Source organism: Amphiprion ocellaris, chromosome 5 (genome assembly GCF_022539595.1).
Source record: "Amphiprion ocellaris isolate individual 3 ecotype Okinawa chromosome 5, ASM2253959v1, whole genome shotgun sequence".
Classification (NCBI taxonomy): Eukaryota; Metazoa; Chordata; class Actinopteri; family Pomacentridae; genus Amphiprion; species Amphiprion ocellaris.
In genome coordinates this window covers 21088825-21113040 of record NC_072770.1, presented here as the reverse complement: position 1 = coordinate 21113040, position 24216 = coordinate 21088825, and the positions used below count along the sequence as shown (strand labels likewise).

Genomic DNA, 24216 nt, shown 5'->3' with positions numbered 1-24216 from the left:
ATTTAATACCACTGACTCAGTTTTAAATGCTCCCAAGCCGGTTTGCCAGGAAGCATCCATCGAACTGTGCGTCAACTTTCAGGAGTTTTTTATTGATAAAGTTGTTAGTACAAGGGCTCTGATCTCAGCTCCTGCCGTCGACCCCTCTGCCTCTGTCTGCTGCCGGGCTGGGCTCCATAAATTTCAGCCCGTTACTCTGTCGTTTTTCATAGACACTGTCGGCCACATAAAGGGTCCCTCACGACTCCATCCCGCCTCGCTTTTTAAAAGAGGTTTTTCCATGTATTGGGCAGTCAGTTTTAACCGTCATTAACAGCTGTCTGTCCACTGGCCTGGTCCCCCACTAGTTTTAAACACGCTGCAGTCCAAACACTGCTGAAGAAACCTGGCCTCGACACCACAGTTTTATCTAACTTCAGAACAATCTCCAAGCTGCCCTTTCTTTCCAGAATTTTAGAGACAGTTGTTCATGCCCAGCTGAAGTCCTCTTTAGATGAGCACAACGTACTGGAGGTTTTTCAGTCTGGTTTTCAGACTCTGCATAGCACGGAGTCAGCACTGCTACGGGTTTTTAATGATGTTCTCCTGGCAAACGACTCTGGGGATGATGCGGTTCTTGTTCTTAGCCAGTCTGCTCTAGCGCGTCTCCAGTTGGCTCAGAATGCTGCTGCTGCCCTCCAAAATATGAGCACATTACGCCTGTTTTAGCCTCCCTCCATTGGCTCCCCGTGCGCTTTAGGGTTGCTTTGAAGGTTCTTTTATTTGTTCTTAAAGCCTTAAATGGTCTGGCCCCTCCCTACCTCTCTGAGCTGCTCCATCCTCATCCATCCTCATCCATCCTCATCCCTCCTCACCAACCCTCAGATCAGCTGTTCAGCTGCTTCTGGAGGTTCCGAGGTCTAGGAGGAAGCTCAGAGGAGATAGAGCCTTCTCTGTTGCTGCTCCCAGATTGTGGAATAATCTCCCTATGCACATCAGAGAGGCTCCCTCACTGGCGGTTTTGAAAACCAAACTTAAAACCTATTTTTAATCACTGGCTTTTAACACAGCATGAGACTCTGCTTCTGTTTTATTGTGCTGCTGTCTTAATATGTGTATGTTTTATTTATTGTTTTAATGTTTTATTTCGTTGTTTATTGTACAGCACTCTGTTTCAGCGGCTGCTGTTTTAAAGCGCTTTAGAAATAAAGTTGAGTTGATTTGAGTTGACTTGCATTTAACTGTTAAAGTCAGTGTTTCTAGTTAGGGTCCGAGCACCGACTGGTGCGAAGACCCTATTGGAATGCAAGGAATTATTTATTATTATTCTTTGGCGAACTTTTGAATTGCATTTTTGGCGGCCTTATCATACCCCAAAACACGTGAGACTTGGCATGCACATTAGGACCGGCGAAAAATTTGATTTTTTGTGGGAGTTGCACATGTGTCTGGCAAAATCGCTCCATAGCGCCCCCTACAAAGTTGCAAAAAGTTGTCATTAGGCCAACTGGCAGCGTGTTTCATCCACAGCTACAAAAATGTGTATGCATATGCAGCACATCAGGACCCACGAAAAAGTCAATCATGACCACGCCCTAAACCCAACAGGAAGTCGGCCATCTTGAATTAGCTGTGAAGTATGATGAGATTAATAATTCAGCGGGGTAAGTCCGAGAGACGTCAAATTGGGCCAGCATATGCAAGACTGCCTCCTGATGAAAAGTTATCAAAATGCTCTGCAAAAGTCAAAGGGCGTGGCCATGGCGACCCCCAGAAATATTGATCCTTCGCCATGAAACAGGAAGTGGTGTCTAACTCAGCTGTACATGCTCCAATCTGCCTGAAATTTTACATGTGTGATCTGGGTCCAGCCCTGACGACATCCATGTGGTCATGTACATTGACAGTCATAGCGCCACCTTGTGGTAGCAGGAAATTGACATTTTTTACACTTTGATGTACTATTCTTAGCACGTTGATCAGATTCACCTCAAATGTGGTGACATATGCCAGAACACATTGATGATGATTCCCAGAGAAAATGGTGACTCGTCGTCAAGGGGCGTGTCTGTGGCGGCGCGGCGAAATTCGATTTCTCGCCATGAAAGAGGAAGTGCTGTGGAAGTAGCCTCTACATGGTCCAATCTGCCTGAAACTTTACTCTCTCAGTTACAGCGCCTCCTGGTGGATATGCGCGGGCAAGCCGGGCCACTCGGATGCGAGGACCCGTCCAACGCTGCTTGCAGCTTTAATTTTATTTTTATTTTTTTTAAAACAAAAATGTCTTCGGAGTAAATGAACTAAAGTTGTCCGAGTCAAAGTTCACTGCGCATGTCCAACCACCAGGTCACTCTGCTGAAGCTTCCGGGCGCAAACATTTTAGGAAGTAAGATGTGGTTTTTACCCCCAAAACATGACAGAGAAGTGAAAGAGAAAACACTATTTTCACGATGACTGGGAGGAAGAGTTCTTTTTCACGACAGTGAAATATAAATGTATGTGTCCTATTTGCGGGGCGACTATTGCGTCGGCAAAGCGGCTCAATGTGGAAGCTTCCATGCTAACTAGCCACCTGCTAGCGCACGTAGACTGGATGCGCACTACGGACAGGAAAAGCCTGGCGGACGGGTTTCGGACGCACTACGGTGGACGGAAAGCCTGAAGGCAGCTTTGGCATCTGCTACGCGGCGAAAAGTTTCTTCGTGGAGAAAAATGTACCATTAGAAAAGCTTGTTTTAGTGACGACAGATGTGGCTCCTCCATGACGGGTCGCCGTGCAGGCTTCATTGTACGATGCAGAGGTGATCCAGACTTCCCAACATTCCTACATTACCACTGCATCATTCACCAGCAGGACATATGTATGTACAAAAGTGGCCGGATTTGATCATGTGATGACTCGTGTTGTGAAGATCATAAATGGCTCCAAAGCCAAACAACCAGGACATTGAAGGTGCTGCTGGAGGAGCTGTCAGCTGATCATGGTGACCTGTTACTACACACAGAAACCCCATGGATCAGCAGGGGACCAGTTTTGCAGCGTTTTTGTCACTGTTGGCCGAAATCAAAGAGTTGATGCAATCCAAAGGGGAAGACACCTTGCTGCATGAGGACACTGAGTGGATTCTTGCACTTGCATTTTTAACGGACATCACTGGGAAACTGAACCATCTGAACTGTGAGCTGCAAGGTAAAGGTAAGACATGATAAGCTCTGCAATGCCAGGCTTCCCACTAACACACATTTACAGACAAAGAAAGCGGTAACATTCTGTCATTCAAAACACCGTGCCATTACACAAAAATGTGCAAAATAATAAGTCGAAAACATGTAATGATTTGTTGTTATGATCTGCTAAAAATGTTGCAATGCTGGTGAAAAATGCTGGTGATTAGTACTAATGTGACAGGATTCATTTTAAAATGTGAAAGAGTTGATTTTTTTTTCTTAACTGATAATTTGTACAAACATGGCAGAGTTCATGAATTGTTCAAAAATGTTACAAAGGTAGGAGTTTGCACAAATGAAGCATGATTTGATGACAGTTAATGATTTCCTAAAAATGTTAGAAGTGTCAATTTGCACAGAAATGTAACTGGTGTGATTTTGAACAAAATGCTGCAAATATGCTGATTCATACAAAACTGCCAAGAAAGATATTTACAAAAGTTTCAGAGATGGGATACCTCTGACTTTTAAATATTGGAACAGATTTCTGTGTGTGTGTTTCCTACCGTCATTGTTGTGGAAATCGTTAATAATTATTGTAAGGACTAATTAACATAAATGTGATCAGACAGTCTTTTTACATATTATTTTCATTATTATTATTATTATTGTTTAAAGATGATGGCGCAAGTTTGCTATTGAGGAAGTTTGTATCAAACAAGGTGCCCTTCAGACTACTCAGTACCCTTGAAGTTGCTCTCAGGTTAAAAAAGGTTGGTGATCCCTGCTCTAGATGTATTGACTTCCATTGTAGTTTGAGATTTGGTCTACAACATATAAAACAATGGGGAAAAATAATACACCTCATTCACTTTATACAACTCTCATCATAAAGCCTAGACCTCCAAAGATATATGATCCATTTAGCAAACACATAATCCAGCTAGACTCAAACGATCACCTTTTCTGTTAAAAAGCACAAGGCATGATCACTGCTAAAATGCATAATACTTTGAATAGATTTCCTCAACTAGATCTCTTCATTATGTACCAAGAAATGGTGAAATAAAGCTAGTATGTGCCTGCATAATTTCCAGTAGCTTGTTGCCAGGCTGCAGTGTGAATAAAAGGGGGTTAGGGGAGGATGCATAAATGATCTAGTCCAGCCTGTTAATCCATAGTGAAAAATAAGCAGCAGAAAAGAAAATGACAATGATCTCATGGCAAATTCAGATAGAAACTGTATCTCTTTAGAAAACTTGGCCTTGTGGCTACGACAGCTGCAGAGGCTCCTTGCGGCGCTGCTTGTATCTGAGGATTTGATGAGTCTGTGGTACGAAGTCATCAGCTATCATGTTTCCCCTCCGGGACCTGAGAGGTGAAGTCATGTGTTTCCTGAAAGCAAATACAGTGTGGAGAGCAAGTAAATGTACAGTGACACAGCATGATAGAAAGTAGTGCATACCTTGTTCCTTTAGATGTGAAAGAGTACCTGAATTGTAGGGAAATGAGGATTACACTGATTGCGGATAAACCCTTTAATTTCAGTGTTATCACTAGCAATGTGATAGTCAAAATTAAATTCCAAAATTCATGAATGCTGGTCATCCACTTAATTCTCATTTGGTTTCCATTACAACAATTTAAATCATCATCAGAACGAGTTTTATTCTGGTGTCGTTTAGATTTCATTATTTTACATGGCGATGTCATTATACTTTAAAAAGCAATTACAGGTCCATTGCAGTGCAGCTGTACTGTACATGTTTTTAATACTCCAGCAGCTGAGTAACTTCAGCCTCTGCAGGAAGATTCTCCACAGATATTGGCCCTAATATCTACATTGTTTAAGTTGAAATCTCATCAGCTAGTTCTTATATAAAGCTTTGACTGGCAGAAACACATACATACAAGGCATAAAGTTATATAAAACGTGACGATCGTATGTGCTAGAGGCAGCTGTTATTTATTTATTTATTTATTTATTCAGTTGTTGGTAGCAGCTCCGCTAATGAGAGGTGAACCAGGGCTTTCTGCTGCGTTTGCCTTCTCATGAACAAACACTAGAGGGAGACACCAGCTCACTGATTTTACAGCTACACTGTGATGACCACAGTGAGGTGATTTTTACTGAGAATAGTGTGATCATAATAATCACAATTGTCAACTAGATGGTAAAATTGTATGATGCCATTTTATGTGTTTTTTTCAAAAGGAGAAAAAGTGTTTCATTTTATTACACACTGTTCCTTCAACTTTTTTTTCTGTGAAAATTTTATTATATCAAAATCTCAACTTTTTGATTGACTGTGCTCTTTCAAAAAAAGCAATGATCAGATAAGATATTACTGAAGAGGTCAGTGGGGAAAATCATCAATTCAAATCATATTCTCAATCTCTTACTTAAAGTAGCCAGACTACAGTGTAGAAATACTATACTATACTATACTATACTATACTATACTATACTATACTATACTATACTATACTATACTATACTGTAAGTCATGCATTCTTATAGTCATGCTATACTATAAGTCATCTGCCTTTGATAAAAATGTATTTCACCACAAGTACATACACAGTTATGTTTGAATACACCAAAACTGAAACTAGTCATTAAAGTACCAAAGTCAGGGATTTGTAGATTTCACAAACTTATCATAATGAATTTGTTGATTATAATTTGTGTTATTACTTTTAACACATTAAAATATCCAGTAACTAAAGTTACTAAATAGACCTGGTGAATTGAAAGTGGAGTGTAAAGTGTGGCTGACCCTCATACAGAAGTGGAACTGCTGTGTCTTTAAAACCCACTCTGCTCTTGGCTCATTGCCCAGAAAGTTTATTTCCCATTTCCCATCCAGCCACATGGACTGAGCTCCGGCATGCAGAGAGAACAAGAATTTTCACTCAGAGAGCGACAACTCCAACAGCAGCCTGAACACAGGACCTCTCTCTCTTTAACCGAGGAGTTTTATATCCACTGAGCCTCCCAGCTGATCTGTCACAGCCTGTCAGTCCTCGGAAAAGTGAGGTAAGTTTCACACTCTGAAGCTCAAAGTGTGGCAGCTTTCTGCCAGCCAAGTGAACCGTTATTCATGTTATATAGAGTATGTGTTTGCTTTTGTTAACTGTATGTTTTCTGCTATTGATCTGTTGACATTTGGACTGTATGTCAGGTGACTCATTGAATGTGCTGCGTCTAGTTTAAAGGTCCTGCTGCCGTGCGGGAGCTATTGTCTTTTGCGTGAACACAAAGCCTCTTTTCACTAATCTATAATTCCCTTCACTTTCAGCCCAGCAGTTTGCGGTGGGTGTGATGTACGGTGCTGTAAAGTAGCTCTGCTCATTAAAGCATCTCTTGTAAGGACTTACTGTAACAGAGAGGCTGCTGAAAGCTCGCACACATGAGGTCTTGTTTTGCCCTTGGGGAAGAATTAGTCGCAAAGATTTGAATGGAAAAAGTTTAAGCCAGAACAAAGCTGAAAGTTTGGTTTGTTCAAGCTGTCACAGAAGAACAGATTATATAAATGCTCACACATTTCCACACACAGACTGATGCTGCGGTTGAATGAACAGGTCAGAGCACCACCATCTGATACTGGTGGAGTTTGCCAAGTGAGATGTTTCTCTGTAAACTGACTGGTTTGTTATTGTGGACAACATGCACCGAGGCGGCATCATGGGAGTAATTGTGCTTCTGAAATTTCTGGAGGATTTTCTGGGAAGATGAGGTCACAGGGAGACACACCCAGCGGCTCAGACTGTGAGCAGGAAAGGCCAAGGGGTGGAAGACATTCAGCAGCGGCTTTCAGTGAGTCATTTGGCGGGGAGGAAGCTGTAGTTTAGTTGTAATTTCCATTCAGTTTGGGGTAAAAGAATTCTGGTCTGGAAGGGGTACTTAAACTGCATAGGGTCAGCTCCCATTCAACGACGCAAACAGAAGCCCCATGACTGGTTTAAGAAGATTACATAATGGGCTTAAATTTACTCCAAATCATTGTTTTGCAAGAAATTTGCTTTTCAAAATAGTGTACAGAAATCGAATCTCTTTGACGTGAAATGGACAATATTGTAAGAGCTTGCTTCATTAAGTCAACAACATATTGTCTCTGGAATGTGGCTGGAATGAGGCCTATTTCCTCTTGGTCAAAAAGAAAAAAGCCGGATGACCTGGGAACATTTAAACCTCCACTCCCTGACCTCTCCTCACGTGAGCATTCACATTCAACAAGTGGAATTTCTTTAGAGCCACAAAGGGGTTTTTAAAAAGAGTACAGTCTTGGTGTTTTCAGCCACAGAGCTCTGTTGAGATTTGGAGAGGCTGCAGATTTAGCGGCGTAGACGGACGTGGCTGAGAAGGCTGACTGAGGCGGAAGTCGGGGGGGTGGGGGTGTTGAGTCAACACAGGACTGTTTATCTCAGACTTGTCACTTCTGGTCTCCTGCCTTTCAATGGACTCACAGACGCAGACTGAGATTGCGATAACGGAGTCGCAGATCAGGCCAGACAGTCATGATGCAGCTAAAATCAAATGAAAGTGAGTTGAGTCTGGCTCTTCCTCTGTATCAAAGAGAGAGGAATCCAGTGTGAGGGATTGTGATTTCACAAAGATTATTAATACTCTTCATAAAGAGTGGAATATGCGCAGCAATGCATCTAGAGTGGCATATAAAAGAAAAGAAATGCATCAAAGTTATTAAAAACAACTGGGTATGTGGAATAAAAAACACGCTTGCATGATGATTCATAGGATCTGTTCAGATTCTTTACATGCTGTGCTCTTTGTTCCTTTTCATCTCCTATCTGTAAATCACATTTCTGCAAATTCCCGTTTGTAGAGATGTTACGTACTGTTGTGGAGAGAGGACTCCCATCTGTCTGTGGAGCTATTGTCTTCACTTTCTAGCTGTGATCACTCATTCTGCTCACTGCTGTCTATGTCCATACATCATAATGGACTTTTATTGCTACACTGAAACATCAAACTTTAAAGTCTCCCACCAGTCACTGATTGATCCCTAAACTCTTCTCTCTGTGTATCAGTTACATTTTTTCCCCATAAAAATTAATCTCACAATTAAAATTTCTTAGATATAACTTTACATAGTTGCTCTCTCTTGAATGTGATGATCTATGATGTGCATCTCCATTTACTCACTGCAGCTCAAGCACACCAGCTCACCTCTTCTCAAACACTGTGAAACTACTCTGCACTACACAATAACAAGTTGTAATTTCCTAGTTATTTAGCCATACATGTTCAAATCTGAACAGATTGTGAAGGGGGAAAAAGGAATACAGAAAACTCCACCCTGCAAGCAGACAGGACTCGTTCCTTAAGTTTTTTTAATGTCTGTCATCGGTATGCTGCAGGTGTAGATGGTGAGCCATGATGTTGACCACTTATTTTGCTCTTTTTGTGTCTTCCAGCATATAAAAACACCAAATGAACATGAAACCATTGTAACATGTTACCTATTGAAACAAATTTCTGAGCTCTTCGAATGACTATGATGAGGTTCTGGCAGTGGGCCAGTATACCAGCCTACTAGTTGATGTTCACTTCATGACAAATAATGATAACCTGTCTGGACAACTTTTTATTTTTATTACTTGGGTGTGAGAGATTAATGACACTGTAGTTTCACCAACTGAATTTGACTCTAACATTTAATGTGTCACCAGCAAATGCAGCAAATACAATAGCAAAAATATTTACAGACGGTGTTATAAATATTAGCCTGAACATCAATGTGTTTGTGTTTTCAGAGAAGAATTTTTTTCCAATAACAATTTTTGGAAAATGTCACTCATAAAGTTTTACTTGGATAAACAGACACAAGCCATAGTACCACTACTCTAATGGTTTCCAGTATGTTTGGCATGAACCTCACCTGGACTACCACAGTGAATGCATAGTCCTGGCAGTGAAGCACGGAGGTTGGAGTGTGATGATATGGGGCCCCATGAGTGCAAAAGGTGTTGTGGAGACATTATTTATAGACTGCATGACGAATGTTGGTGGATATGACAAACTACTGGCTGACATGATAATTCCTAGTCTGCAGATGCCAGGCAGAAGAACAATACTCCACCATGGTAACGATCCAAAACACACTGCCAAAAATCAGAAAGAGTTTCAGAAGAAGAAAGAAGTAAAAAATCTGGTTAAGTCAGTTGCCTGATTTGAATCTAGCACATCACTGTTTAAAGAAAAAGGCAGAGCAACACAACCCCACCAAAAAAGGGGAAAAAAATGGCAGAGCAACTTTCCAGAAATTTGGTATTTTCCACACCAAGAAGCACTGAGACTGACAAAAAATGGGGAAAAATGTGATACAACAGTGAATGATTAGACATGTGATACCAAACAGGAGGATGTACTCACTTTTGTTGTATACTGTTTCTGTCAGAAATGAATCAACCAGCCATAGTCACAATATGCTACCAACACTTTTTTTTTTTTTTTTGCAAGGCTATGTGGCTGAGTGTATGCACATGGTGCAATGTGTGGTATGAAAGAGGGGTTGACCTTTTCTTGCTCCTTGACCCTTGAACTGTGTACAGCTCAAAGTCAGAATGGGTGGAAGACAAGGCGTCTTTATTCGAGTTGGGCATCGCAATGGCCAGTTTAAGTGAAAGTGGAAAAATGTTCCAGCTTCTAACTTTCAAAACTCTCGTGACAACTGAGGCTTCTCTTATTCCATGTTGTTCCTATTACTATACCAAACTATTCTTGAAAACACATCTCAAAAATATACACATGGTGAAATAAGTGTCGCTATCTACCTTCGTAAGTCTTAAAGTGTGTTTAAATGTATTTGTTTTGTTGCTATCTGAGACAATGTTATTCTGAATAAGTCTTCCGTAGACAATTACTTGTCTGTCCTATAACCCAGATAATATTTCAGCTCCAACCTATGACTTAAAGAGAACTTGTTTGCACTTGCTTGTGACAGTTCAGTCCAAGAGAAAACTGTTGCCTCAGGAACTATCACATTTTCTCACCGTGAGGCGTGACAGGTGGAAGTATATTGTCATTCCAAGATTGATTTGCACTGGCACTGCTTATGTTGTGCAGAATACTGAAGCTCTCTATTCAGTTGGAAAACTCACTCCATCCTTGCCAACAAAATAGAACAGATTTTACTCCTGCTATTATCAGTCACGCAACAGGCCATTAATAGAACTAAAATCAGCTGAATTTTTCCAGTAGCACTTTGAATCATGTTTTGCATAATACCTTCTGTAAAAATATATTCTGAATAGCCTGTACTTGAGAGAACAGTAGCTCTGTGTTCCTCAGTGTCAGGAACTAGTCAAGCCAGATCTTTTACCAGCCCTGAGCCACATCCCACTTTATCTCATGACTTGCGACGTTTTTTTTTTTTTTTTTTTTTTTTTTACGGTTGAGATTTTCTACCCCCAACAACCGGGCAACACAGGACACAAGGCGATCCCTCCCAATTATATGACAATGCAGTATTACAGATCAAATGTTTACTCTCCAGTAAGTGCAGTTAGGCGTGAGGGAGGAGACTTGAGCAGAGGAGGGAGGTCCTCGAGGACACACCTGTCAAGGAGGGAAGAAATCTGACAGCAGAGCACCACTGTTACCTACTGAGCTGTTGCAGAGGACGGCTGTAGAGTATGTCAACTAGCTAAGGGAATTCCACAGTAGCCGAGGTGTCTGTCCGTCGATTGGAGAGAATAACGAAATGGGTGGCAATATAAGTCAGAAGAAGGGCAGCAGGCGAGCCAGCTCAAGGAGTTACACCAACAGCATCACGTGAGTCCAATCACTCACCAGCTTGATGGCGATTTTGTAGCACATTAGAATAACTTAATGCCTTGAGACTTTTTTTTCTTGTGAACTAGTGACGAAGGCTTTCACCCCTCATGCTACTAGTATGCAGTTATAATAAGGCTGTCCCAGTAAGAATATTAAAATATTATAATACATTTTCATATTTGATACCATATCAACAACAGTACTTACTTTGTAGCTACATTTTCATTCTCTTTGCATTTGGGCAGGCTGGCCTCTGTTCAAGCGTACACTTGCAGACACATGCAAATATTCACACACCCTCAAAATGAATGCATAGATAAGGCTGCATACAGATGGACAGTTAAATATGTTTGCTCACTGAAGCTCCAAGTATGTGCATGTGGCTGTCTGTGTACTTTAAAGCAAATGCACTAAAGGCAATCAAAAAGGAAGTGACATGATACAATGTAATAGAAAACAAATCAAACAATGCCAGCAAGTTGTGCAAGTTCAAAATTTGTTGTGCCACATTTGCACATTGTTCCAGGCCGCTGTGACTAGTTTAATGTGATCAGTTAGGGTGCTGTCTGAACAGATCTACAGTTGTCTCTTCACAGCGTGATCTCATTGTGAGAAATACAGCTTCACTGTGTCAATATTTGCTTGAGGTGATTCTCGTCCTTGTTTTACTGGGAGGCCCAGTGGCAGCTCTGCAGTCTGCAGGTCGAACTGCTGACACACTTGACCGTGAAACGCTGCAGTTCAATCTGTCAGCTGCTACTCTTGTGAGTTTTTCTGAATAAACATTTTAAACATGGGGGGAAAAAAGACACTTTACAGAGCCACTGCTAGTGACTTTTACAAGTTCTGTTAATGTACAGCACCTAACACAATGTTGATAGTGTTTTACAGCTCAAAAAAAAAAAAAATCATGATGACGGCTGTGCTTTGTTCTCTTAAGTGGTACAAAGAGGTACAAGAGAAAATCAGTTCAGATTCAGCTGGTTGCTGGAGTCTTCAGCAGCGTTTGCTCATGCTGAACACTGGGTAAACATATGAAATATCACAGTTCTTCAAGGACTAGAGAGACTGCTTTTAAATCCACAATACGTACATTAGGCTGTGACTCCGTCCTAACTTTGGCCACTTGTTTCAAAGCTTGTTTGTGTGGCCTCTGTCTCTTCTGATTTGACAAAGGCTTTGGGGGACATGTTCTTCTGTGCTTTAGGTGGCTGCATGTCAGGCTGGCACGAGTCAGCGAACCTCTCACGTGCTTTCTCCCAGTTCTTCTGGGACTTCGATCTGGGCATAGACATGTCATCTAGAGACATGGCAGCACCTGCCCCTAAACCGGACTGAGACTTTCTGATTTTCAGTTCAATCTGTGTAGAAAGGAATAACAGTGAAAGAAAATTAAATCATTTTGTTGCTTCAGAACTAAGCCACCAGCAACAGAATCAGTAGATCATCTTACCGGAGCTTTCATTCCTGTTCCCTCTTTACCCAGTCCCTCTCCCTTCTTCCAGCCCATTTTTTCCAACATCTTCCGTCCTTTATTGACTTCACTGATCTCCCTTTAGGAAAACGAGACACAAGAAATGTTCAGTACTTAAATCTATTTTTTGCTTTCTGTAGCAATTACAGTCAGTGTCCACATACTTACTCATGAACAGAAGCGGGAGCATCATCTCTTTGGAAAACACCCTCACTGCCCACAGTCTGTCGTCGAGACTCCGCTCTGTCCTTATATTTGGGGTTCCTCAGGGCTTTGGTCTCCTCGTACTCACCGGTCTGCATACAGAAAAGCCCAGAGATAAGTAACTGCAAAAAAAAACAGATGGCTAAACTTGTCACAACAAGCTGAAGCCAGTTTAACACTCACTTGCAAGCCATACTTGGCCTTCATCTGCTTCAGCTCTTTCTGTCTCAGTGATTCTTTATCCTCTTTGGTGAGAGAAGGACCTTTGGGAAACAACAGTGATAACTTCAGCTCTGCAGTCGTCATGTCATGTTATGTAATGACAAAATGAGATAAACCACAACCTACTAGTATCTCACGAGAGAATGGATTTTAAAAGTTTGTCAGGACTATTCAAACATTTGCTCACAGGTTTAGGCTCATTGCTGTTTCCATCAGTATAAAGACAATGCATTTTGTTTCTCTGTGGATGTATTTTCTTTCTCACCTGTGTTCTCCTCTCTCCTGTACTTGCTGAGGTGAGCCATCACCTGACCAGGCTCACAGCCATCACAAGTATCTGTCCCTGAATGGATATGGAAGGACAGCACAGTCTCTCCCATTTTCACCTCATCACCATGCATCAGTGCATGTGGCTCGCATTTAGTTTTGGGCTGTGTAAAAAAAGATTAACTGACAACATCCATGCTCTGCTGAGTTGACATTTTTACTATTTAATTTAGCAGACGGAGATAAAATGCTGACCTGTAAGATTCGGTTGCCATTGATGACTGTTCCGTTCTGGCTTCCCTGGTCCACCAGCATGTAGCTCTGATGCTCCTGGTCAAAGTAAACCTCAGCGTGGAACTGGAACCAAACACATTTAACATTTAGAAAGCATCACAAAACCCTGTCTGTCACCAAAGAATTTCAATGACTGGAGAGGAAGTGGGGAGGGGTACCTTGCTGACTCCCATTTCTGCTATTCGGATTGCGTGATCCATATCTTTCTCTCTGCAAAGAGAAACACAGCATGATGTCTTGAAGGAGACCAACAATGATCGACTCCTCCTGTTTGTTCTGACTACTTAAAGTCCCACAAGGATGTGTATTTTTCCATTCTTCTTGCATAAAGCCCTTTGAGCCATTTGGTTCATTGCTGCAGCCACAGCACTGTGGCAGTTCATTCTTAAACAACACAAACTCAGTTTTGCTTGGTAAGAAAGAACCGACTCTTTTGCTGAAATGTAAGTCATGGCAGCACATGACAACAGGAAAAACAGAGCACAAACCTGCCAATGGTGGCTGGAGAGTCGGCTGTGATGATAAACAGAGTGCCCACCTGCAGCACTGGAGACCTGACCACAGTGACTCTCACACAGGGAGGCCAGATGTCTTTGACTGCAATAAAAAACATAATAAACCCACTGTATTGTCATAGAAACATGAGTCTCAGAAAGTTACAGATGACGACGGAACCAGCTTCAAGTTACTAGCAGATTAAACCAATTGGCCTAAAAACAAATTCTGAAGATGTGTGTCCTCCACATGTGCTGAATTTGGCTTGCTTGTTTTTCTCTCACCTTCTTGACTCTGCGTTTCCATATCTGACTCTGGACTTTCCTTTGAGGGTGAGCTTGAGGATGATGACAGTGAAGAAGTAGACTCCCACTCTTCTTTTTCTGACTCTGTGATCTCACCCTCCTCTGGTTCACTGTTCCCCTCTGACTCATCGCTCCGAGCCACATGCTTTTTCTTTTTACGCTTTTCTGACTTAGCTTTCTTCCTTGATTTTCTCTTATCATCATGGTGTGAGCCATTTTTCTGCCTTTTCCTCTTTGATGACGACAATTTGTCCCTCCCTTCCCGGCGTTTCGATGAGTCTTTTCTTCGTGGAGCCACGTCTGGACTATGAGACCTTCGGTTTGCTTTTTGTGATTCTGTGTTCCTCTTAACTGTTTGCCGTTCAACCCATTCAGTTTCTTCTTCTTCCAGCTTAACATCATCACATTTCAGTTCCTGCCATCAGACAGTCAGCAGAGATTAGAATCCCAAGTGACAGCAGGTCAGTTGACTTTGTATTGTAGATCCCAATATTTCTGGCACTAAATTCTAACAGATGGTCTCAGTCTTCAAAGACGATTTTTGAACTTCACCTAATTAGTTCAGGCTTCACAGGAAAGTCCTCATTGATACAAATGTTGGTTTGCACTCAGATTTTTACACACCGGTGACCAAATCTACAAGCCCTTTGAGATTTATGACACTACACTGCAACTTACAGGGGCTCTAAGCGCGTAGAGTTGTTTGACTACACTAACTGTAGGAGTTATCCCATATAACAGAACTGAATGCTGGGAACCCGGAAATGGACAAACAAAACTTTTTGCCTTCAACTGATCTTTATAAGTGCTTTGATTCATCCTATTGTAAGGGCAGAATCATTAAACTAAGACTCAGATTGAAAATAGGCAACAAAAAAAACTTTATATATTTATAGTATACCTCTGTAGGGAGCAGTTTTCCAGTAAGAGGAAATCTTCATTTTAGCCATAGAGTTAGTCACTTCTTGCACCTAGGTCAAAGGAATATTTTTTTTTAGTCAACTACCCTCAAATTAATACAAAAAGAAACAAAAATAGAGTATTTGAAGACTGAGACCAAAAAAGTCATGAGGACTTTAAGTTAGCCTACAAAGTCAAACGCCAGCTAGCAGCCACCAAATATAACATTTCAAAACCACAAATCAATAAAATATCTAGTTGCCACATACCCATTCATCCTGATGTGGTGTTTTCTTGACCCCTTTCTTGAATTTCTTGCCTTTCTTTTCAGCAGCATTCTTTTCTTGGCAAGGCTCCACACTTGTCTGTGCAGCAGGAACCTCAATCCTGGAATGAAACTGGTACCGTCCACTCTCTGCATCGTAGTAGTAGTATATGCCCGTATTGGCATCGTAGTACAACTGACTGGCCTGAGGAAGAGAAAAACAGTTAAGCTCACAAATATGTATTAAAAGAACTTATACTGTCTCTAAAATGAATTCTGCTACAAACTTCAGAAAAACTGTTGACAAACCGAGTCATAGTAGAAGCCTGTGCTGTGGTCATAATACATTCCAGTCGTCTCATCAAAGACAAACCCAGTCTGTGTCATTGCCTCCTCAGCAGTGGCTCTCAACATATCAGCAATGGATCCTCCATCACCTTCCTGAAACAGACAATGTCACTTAGTAGTACAAGAATGTATATTTTGGTTAATAAAATTAATTTAAACATTCATATCAGCATACATCAATAAGGGAGTTCAACAAGTGAATAATAACTACGGCTAATTAATGAGTTTTTAATAAAACATACCTCTGTTGTTACTGGAACACTGCTGTCTGTTTGAGCGGACACATCTTCAGCTGCTGCTTCATTTAGTGCTGAAACCTCTGCTGTCTGGCTGCAGTCTGCTGCATCCACCTCTTCTGCTGGTGCTGCTTCTGTCTTCTGGCTTTCCTGAGTGTCTGCCACCTCTGGGTTCTGACTGTATCCACCATAGTAGTAATTGTAGTAATCTGGAAAGGATTATTGAAAAATGTGTAAAACTTTCTGATAAGTGGAACGAACTACCTGCTTAACTAATGTGCATATGAAAGTAACGCACCGGTTTCTGTCCATACATATTCTTCTGTCTGAGTTTCACTGTGGACTCTGTCTTTATCTTTCTTCTTCCGTTTGTGGATCTCTGCACTCAGCTGATCAACCTGAAGCAAGATGTCATCAGATATAAGTGAATGGCTACAAAATTAATAAAGATCTGAACAGTTTGTAGGTATGTGAGCATTCACAAATTAAAATTTATTGAATTAAGAGTTTTCATTAGTATTTAGTAACAGTTAACTGCCAAGCTGCTCAACAGCAAATAACACACACCATTTACATAACAAAATCAGCACTTTCATTAAATAAATTTGACAATCTTAAGAGAAAAGTGCGGGGGGAGGTCCTATTTAATGAGACAAGATAATCAGTTTTCAGGAAGGAACACTGCAACATATGATCGTAATGTTATAGAACATAGTTTTAAAACAGGAAAAATATGAAGTACATGCCTGCTACTTTACTCTGTATCACATATATATATTCTGAAATAAACATTTTCAATCACCTTTTGTTCCCAAATCTGATACCATCTTGGCTCTAATCACTGATTGCTCAACAGCTGTGACAAAACTGAACTAGTGACATGTTTAACATACAGTGTGTGGTGTGTAAAGTTAATGCAGGTTATTTTTGTCAGTATTAGTGTGCACTGACCTGTTTCCTCAGGTCTTCGTTGTAGCTCTCGGTGCTCTTCTGCAGCCTCTCGGACTGATTTAGCTGCTTCTGTAACTTGGACAGCTCGGCTCGGCACTCTTTCAGCTCCTGCTTCAACGACTCTACTTTCAGGCGGAGCTCGGCCACTTCACACTCCGCGTCCTTTTCTTCGTGGCCGTCCTCGCTCTCCATAAGTTAAACTAAAAACAGCAGCATTTAGAGGTCAGCTAGTTTCACAACTTGGCGGTAGACAGAAGAAGCACTGGAATAGCACCGTTATAGGAAGCTAGCGCATGTGTGCTAACCATTCCTCACGGGAGGTAAACTTTTTTTTTTTTAACACAACAGTAGTTTATAGCTAGCAAAGAGGCTGAAATACGAAATATTCGGCGTTTACACCTTCTATACGTTGATTATACGTGTGTATTTGTGAAGTAATGTCTCTTCTTACCTTTTGGCTTCGTTTTCGTCGCCTCCTCAGTGAACCTGCTGTCAGCGCGGCACTAGAACCGACCTGAAAGTTGAACATAGACATCTTGTAACTGCGCTGCATGTTGGACACAGCCGAGTACATGTTTTGATGATAATTAGACAGTTACAGTTAGAACCGTGGAAATGTTTACAGTCCACCCTGTTCGAGACCGCCATTTACTACTACCCCTAAACGTCACGGCGGTAGTGTTTCTTCTTCGGGCTTGGAGGACCTCGGCGCCCCCGGTCAGTCAGTTACTATGGTTACCTCCCGAAGAACTTTACCGCCACCCAGCGACCACCAATCTTCACAGTTGCTCATATACGGTAGATGAAATATATTACATTCATATTCCACATTTCTTCTTAACCATTACATTTTGGGGGCAGACTTTTTAAAAAATGTTCTTAATGAACAAAAGTGTGTTTTTGTAAAACCTTTCTTGTAACTAAAGAAATGTAGGTAAATAAATGGCGGTTTATGGCGTAGCCAGCCATGACATTTACATTGCAGCGAAAAGTATAATATTTTTCTCAAAGTTTAAGCTATACCATGGGTTTTGGATGTCGAATATCCTTGTTTAGACTATAGTTAAAATTATTTAAGAGAGTATTTATGTAAAAAAATCAAGAAATTACTTCTTTTTCAACTGTCTTTAACTGCAAAAAAAAATTAAGGGAACATTTAGTTGTCACAGTATAACCAGTTCAAATAAACGTTCAGGATATTGATCTGTCCAGTTAGGAAGAGTAAGTGATGGTAACCCCCTTCAGTTGGTAATTAATTTTGGTTTCCACTGTCTGTTACGTCATTTTGTTCTCAAAAAATAACACAGTGTATATAAATGACTTAAATGTTCCCTTAATTATTTTAGCAGTATGTTTAAAATGAAACCCTCATGAATGAAATCAAGTCTTTCTGATGCATTAAATAACATTTCAGTGACAGTGTGGGGGCTTCAATCACCTTTTGGCAGATGGAAAGCTGCATTATATTAATTTAATTGGTCCTTTAAAGTTATTACAACTTGTTGGTTATAGTCTAAGGAGCAGAGCAGGTAAAATAATGCAGGAACATAAGAACAACCGGATCATTTTTTGGCACTCAGTTTGTTTTTGGCTGGTATGGAAGGAGAGAAACACTGATTTGACTCTATATATATCAAATATAATTGACATCAGTGTTTTATTTCTTAGACTACACTGCAAGTGTTCTATGAAGTTGCTCTAGTGTCTTAAAATTTTCAGGGATGTAGTAATGACAACGTTGTGAAAAGTAGTGAAGTTGTGTTTACATCCACACAAAGCATGGCACTGTCTATGACACCAGGACTTCAATAATACTAATTTTATCAGGTCTTACTGTGGGTTTTGATCCCTTGACCTTGTGCTGAAACATTTTTTTTCAAAAATTATTTTGCAGCTTGCGTATGCTGCTGTCTGCTGTCTACATATAGCAGAACTGGGCACAATAGGGACACTACCGGTATTTTTTTCCCTCTGTTACACAGGAGGTCATGGAAATGATCTCAGCTGTTTTCAGCGATGATACAAACATTATTGTTAAAAATGTATTCATTGGAACAATAAGCTTGTATATGGCTGATCAATGTGAAATACGAGGTATGTTCAAATTTAGTTAGAGTTTGTGTTGTATGTAATAGATGAGCTTTTTCCTAGATGCAGTGGAAGTGAATTCAAAGGCTTTAAAAACAACATTTAACTTATACGTACATGACAACATCATGGAATCATGTGCAGCTGATGCTGTGGTGGATGTTATGGTAGGAGTCTGTATGCTGTGTTAAATCTTCTAAGCAATGATGGGGCAATAGCTACATTTTTCAGGGTTCTTTGTGTGGGTGTTATTATGCTCTTTCACCACTAGATGCCAATACAGTACATAAATTATCATATTTGGCAGGACAGAGCAGCAAACTACTGAAAGAAACAGTTAATGTCACATTATTTAGTTTCTCTTACAGCTTCTCCATATTTAGTGTTTGAAGGCTGACATGTTAGTTTCCATCACAATACAGAAGTGTACTAACATAGACTAATCTTTGCACAAATCATCTGTCAGTTGCCTTTACTCCACTTGTCCTTCCTCTCCCTCCTCTGTTCCTCAATCACACAACTATTCTTCTGGCCACATTTTGACTCACTTCCTTATTTCTCCTCCTCTTGTCAGCTCTTCTCCCTCTCCCCTTTCCACCCCATTCTTCTTACATTCATTAATTTCCGGGAACGTCTGATGCATTCAGTTAGTTTGGGACTTGCCAAGACCAGGCCACACTTATTTTAGGCTCCACAGGAAGGGCTGTTATATAATCACATGGCTACTCTATTGTCTCCTACTCTATTTATGGTGAGAGTGTATTTAAAGTGTTATACTGCAGGCACAGTGTAAACATAATTTGTACATTTTTATCTCTGCATTCTTTCAGACACTTGTTAGTGCATTTTAGGTCATAAGCAACACAGACACTAAATAAAAACTTGTCATTAGTCACCTTTGTACTGAGACAGAAAGACTTTGAGTTGCTGTGTCAACTGAGAAAATCCTCACAATAGAAAAGGGGACCAGATTGTTTTTCCTTCTAGTTTTAGTGACTTTCTGTTTTCTTAAAAATGGCCTTTCAGGTTCCTCCCACTGTGTATGAAATCTGAGCTCTTGACTTGTGTTTGCATTTTGGTGGAGTTCCTTGGCAGGAGTTCTGGGGTCTGTGGTGGTGGTGGCAGAGCAGCCTCTAAGAATGAGGTGGTCTTTTATCAGCTGCTTCATGCTGCTTACTGATGTTTATTGAAGCCATTTTTAGACAAGAAAAGCACCAGTCCTTAAGATCTCCTCTCTGAGTTCAACCTGTAGTTTGGAAAAGGGAAACAGAAGACAGTGGTATTCAGCTCAGTGTTCTTACTTTGTTTTTGGAAAACTGGCAACAATTGGTTCAGATTTTTTTCATAGGAAAGTAATAGGAACCCTTCTTAATATAATCGGCTTATCCCTGCCTACTGAGACTCCTCTGCATTGTTGGAAAGAGCCAGTTGTAATAACACTGAATCTATGTAAGACCTGAATGCCATTGCCACTCTTGGTCACCAATTTACTCTTAAAAAACTCCTGATACAGCAAACACAGCATGATCTCCTTCTTTTAAAGAACTCTACAGTTTCTTAACTTTGTCTGTTAATCAAAATTGTTGTAAGCCTTGATCAATAGTGATTTGATCAATGATTACTATTTGCATAGTGTTGAAAGACACTAATCTGAGGGGCTTTACTGTTACTTTTTGACTTTAAAATTTGTCAAATTTTCCATTTCACCAACCAAAAATTGTACTAATTCCAAAATTAAGGCACAAATTAAAGATCTCTTTGTATGATCCCCAAACTACTACATGTGTACAGTTAATGCATGCAGTAATAGTCCTCGTCCCTAACTCCATGCAACCACAAGCTCCTCGACATCCAGACAGTAAATAAATGGGCAGAGAACAAATTCCACCCTTTCTGGTCAAATGTGGAAACTCTGAGTCCGACTGAGGCACGTGTGTCTCCATTCCTTGATGGGAATTTGGGAGGAGTTTAGCTGCAGCCAAACCCTTGGGTTTCTAGCACTGGTAGCAGAACACAATGCACACAGGATGCTTTATATTGTTGTTTAACAAGGCTCCCAACAACAAAGGGCAGTGGTTTTGTAGCAGGTGTTAGAAACGGTACAGTGAAAAGGAGAAAACTTCAAATGCTGCTGGTGACATGGGTCCTATTAGCTATTTATAAAGAGATCTGTGATTAAAAATGTAAAATAATTTACAGGTTTCTTTTGACAGAACCATCTGCAAGTGATCCAGTTAAGTTCTAATCACTGTGGGAGTGTGTCACCTTTGCTTTCATATCTCATCCATTTTTAGGTTTATTTTATACTTAATTATGGCTGAAAAAATCAGTCAGGTTGTTGACAACTGGTTAACTACTTTGAAAATCAAACAGTTCTTCAGGCAAAAATGCAAAATATTCTCTAGTTCAAATTAAACTCCGTATTTTCAAGTTCTTCTTATCTTGTAGTAAACAGGATGTCTTGGATTTTTGAACCAGGAAACTGACAAATTTTGTGGACTATTTTGTCAGTCTTGTGGTTCTGTGTAATTGTTAACAAATGTGATTCTTCATCATTATGTTGACATTTTATGGACTACACAATAAATTGATTCATCGAGGATATCATCTGCAGATTAACTAATCATGAAAACGCTTTAGGTCGGCTTTTGTTGTTATAAATGTGCCACCTAAATAACTGTGACCTGATATAACTTGAAAACGGGCTAATCATTATTTGTCGTCATACAGTTAATCAATGCCTGATATTTAAATAAGAACATTGTGATTATTCTGAGTTCTTTTTCAGTAAGACATTCATAATATCTAGCATAGTTTCGTTGGGGAGGTTTAGTGAACACCTTTGGCCTTTTTGCTGCTGAGGTATTTCAGGCACACAGATGGAGCAATGTCCCCTCTTTCCTAACTTTCAGTAGACAACATACACTGTGTACCTGTGCAAGATGCTACTGTGGGTTTTTGACTGTGTCGCAAGCACTGCTCCCTCTCAGTTCAGTGGTCTGAACTGCTACTTCAGATAAATTAAATCCAGCCAGGTGACTCTCCTGGGGCCATCCAACAGAACTGGTTCCCCTGGTCATGCATGCCTGCCTGCCACTGGATGAGAGAAGCAGTTAACTGTTAAACACCCCCAGGGGGGGGCAAATAAGGCTTTAAGATCCAGCCCCAACATTCCTAACCTCTCTCTGGACTATAAAATGTGGAGCCCCAACAGTTGGGCTCCTCCTCTACCTCCACCTCCCCCTCTTCTTCCTCCTCCTCCTCCCTCAGTGTTTGTTTTGTGACTCCCTCCCTTTGCTTCAGAGTAGAGGAGCAGTGTGACAGGGACGTACCATTCATCAACCGCGGGGGAAGTCATCTGGCCGAGTGACGGGGAACCTACATTCATTTTTAGAGCTTCAAGTTTCCTGCCTCCCCTGCTGCATTTACCAGCGGTGGTTTGCTCTGAGGTGGAGGGGAGAGGGTGGAGGGGGTTCGGAGGAGGGGAGAGAGTGAGCACAGCATTTGAGAAACCAGCTGATCAGAGCTGAGGTCTTCTGCCACAGAGGCAGAGGGAGAGAGAGAACGTGACTGGAAAAAAGAAAAGGGGAGGCAGAGAAAGCAGCACAAGTCTGTTTGATTTATAGATCAGTGATATACAGATAGGAGAAGAAAGAAGAAATGTCTGCTGCCTTTCATGGGAAACTGGGAATGAAGGGAGAAGCTCAGTGGAAAGATGTGAGAGCTGCTGGCAGGGTGGAAATCTGAAGAAGAATCACACACAAGAGGATCAGTCAAGTGTTGGAAACCAATCCTGTCAGAGCGCTGAAGAACCCAGAGGAATAAGAAGGGATGTCTTGGCTGTCACCGGTGTCATGGGCCAAATGGACGTGGACGGCGGTGAGAGGGGGAGAAGGAGAGGAGGATGGAGAGGAGCAGGAGGCCAACGAGGAGAGGGAGCAGTGTGGAGGGAGAGAAGAGGAAGAGGAGGAGGAGGAGGAGAGGTCTCAAAGCTGCAGGCAAGTGTTGAGCTGGAGCCCAGAAACTACTGACAGGCTGATTCACACTGTCTGGACTGGAGGAGGAGGCATTTTTACAACCTGTCAGGTTTAGGAATTTTTAATCTGATGGAGGTCAGAGGAAAAGAAAAGAAAGCCATATCTGCTGTGCATCGACATTTTGTTTTTTTTACATGCTGTGGCTTCGTGCAGCGCTGACACATTTCTGGTGTGGCTGTGGTTAAGACTGTGACAGCGTTGGAACTGAATGTTTTTCTCAGACTCATTATTGTACAGAAATGACAAACACTCTGACACTGCAGTCAGACAGCTTTTAGTTTTTAATGAAGTAATCATGGTCAACAAACAGACATGACACATGCTAAAGCCATCAGGACATCATTGTCTTGTTATCTTGGCAATTGCTGAAGTACACAATGATTCGCTTCATTGTGCTTCCTTTCACCCTTAAACACTCAGACAGATAATGCATCAGTACTCAGTAGTATTAAGTATTTAAAGTACAAAATGCATGTTTGCTATCTCTGCTAATCAGTAGCCTGTGATATGTCTTCCTGAAGTTATTAGATCAAGTCAAAATCACAAGTCACACTTGAAAAGAGTGCTTTTGTGTTTCAAATTGAATTAAGTTGCAGTGTTCACAACTTGACTGAAATTGAAAACATTATTTACAGCTCGTACAGCACGGTTGCAACAGGAACAGGAAATAGTAGGCTGCCCTACATGTGTTTTCTCTTCCTCTATATATCTTTTACTTTATCTGTACTTCACTGTCTCTCCCTTGCTGCTTCAGATAGTGTCGAAAAGGCACACACACAATAGAACAGAAGATAAAGTAGACTACAAATGTATTTGGGGACTCAAAATGGAACATCCCATTGCTTATTGTTCATGCTAATAATTTAAAACATTAATGTATGGATTTAGTTATACACTATCTGTCATATTCATATCCAAAATGTCACTGGTGATGTTTTGGTGTCTTGTAGATCAATGATGCAAACACCAAGGGCAAAATGATATGTTTTTTATAAACAAACAAACAAAAAAACATATCTCTGATTTCTTCATGTTGACATAAAATACTGGACAATTTTAGATCTCTGGGCTTCCAAAAATCATTCAAAATGGTCACAGGGCAAAATGCCTAGCATAAGACTATAATGCAATGAATTTTATAGTATCTATAATCAAATAACATGATTAACTGCACTTGGGTGG

The 24216-nt window shown here is 40.8% G+C and overlaps 2 protein-coding genes across 6 annotated transcripts in view; one reads left to right on the top strand and one right to left on the bottom strand.

The window, feature by feature from the left end:
- Positions 1–2689: 2689 nt before the first annotated feature.
- Positions 2690–24216, top strand: part of tacc1 (transforming, acidic coiled-coil containing protein 1) — a 33964-nt gene continuing 12437 nt past the window's right edge. The window contains exons 1-2 of one of the 4 annotated variants that reach the window (XM_023284321.3): positions 2690–3175; positions 6018–6187. Coding sequence is in view for 3 of the 4 variants with exons in the window: in XM_023284317.3 (XP_023140085.2) it covers positions 22829–22995 (167 nt within the window). In the remaining variant the exon portion in view is untranslated. Of the gene's footprint in view, positions 3176–6017; positions 6188–10761; positions 10946–22493; positions 22996–24216 lie in introns of those variants that run through there. The other 3 variants (XM_023284319.3, XM_023284317.3, XM_023284318.3) reach the window with 3 other exon arrangements.
- aggf1 (angiogenic factor with G patch and FHA domains 1) lies at positions 11424–17604 on the bottom strand. Of its 2 annotated transcripts, none has more exons than XM_023284323.3 (16): positions 17509–17604; positions 17361–17423; positions 16910–17109; positions 16257–16356; positions 15965–16167; positions 15684–15815; positions 15379–15579; positions 15111–15180; positions 13898–14006; positions 13568–13619; positions 13371–13472; positions 13114–13279; positions 12810–12889; positions 12591–12718; positions 12402–12501; positions 11424–12309 (listed from the first exon to the last, which is right to left on the bottom strand). In XM_023284323.3, exons 3-16 carry the CDS (start codon positions 17099–17101, stop codon positions 12061–12063), a joined length of 1884 nt encoding a protein of 627 aa, XP_023140091.1. In that variant the 5' UTR covers positions 17102–17109; positions 17361–17423; positions 17509–17604; the 3' UTR covers positions 11424–12060. The 2 variants fall into 2 exon arrangements, with proteins under 2 accessions (XP_023140091.1, XP_023140090.1); XM_023284322.3 differs by lacking the exon at positions 15111–15180 and adding an exon at positions 14189–14624.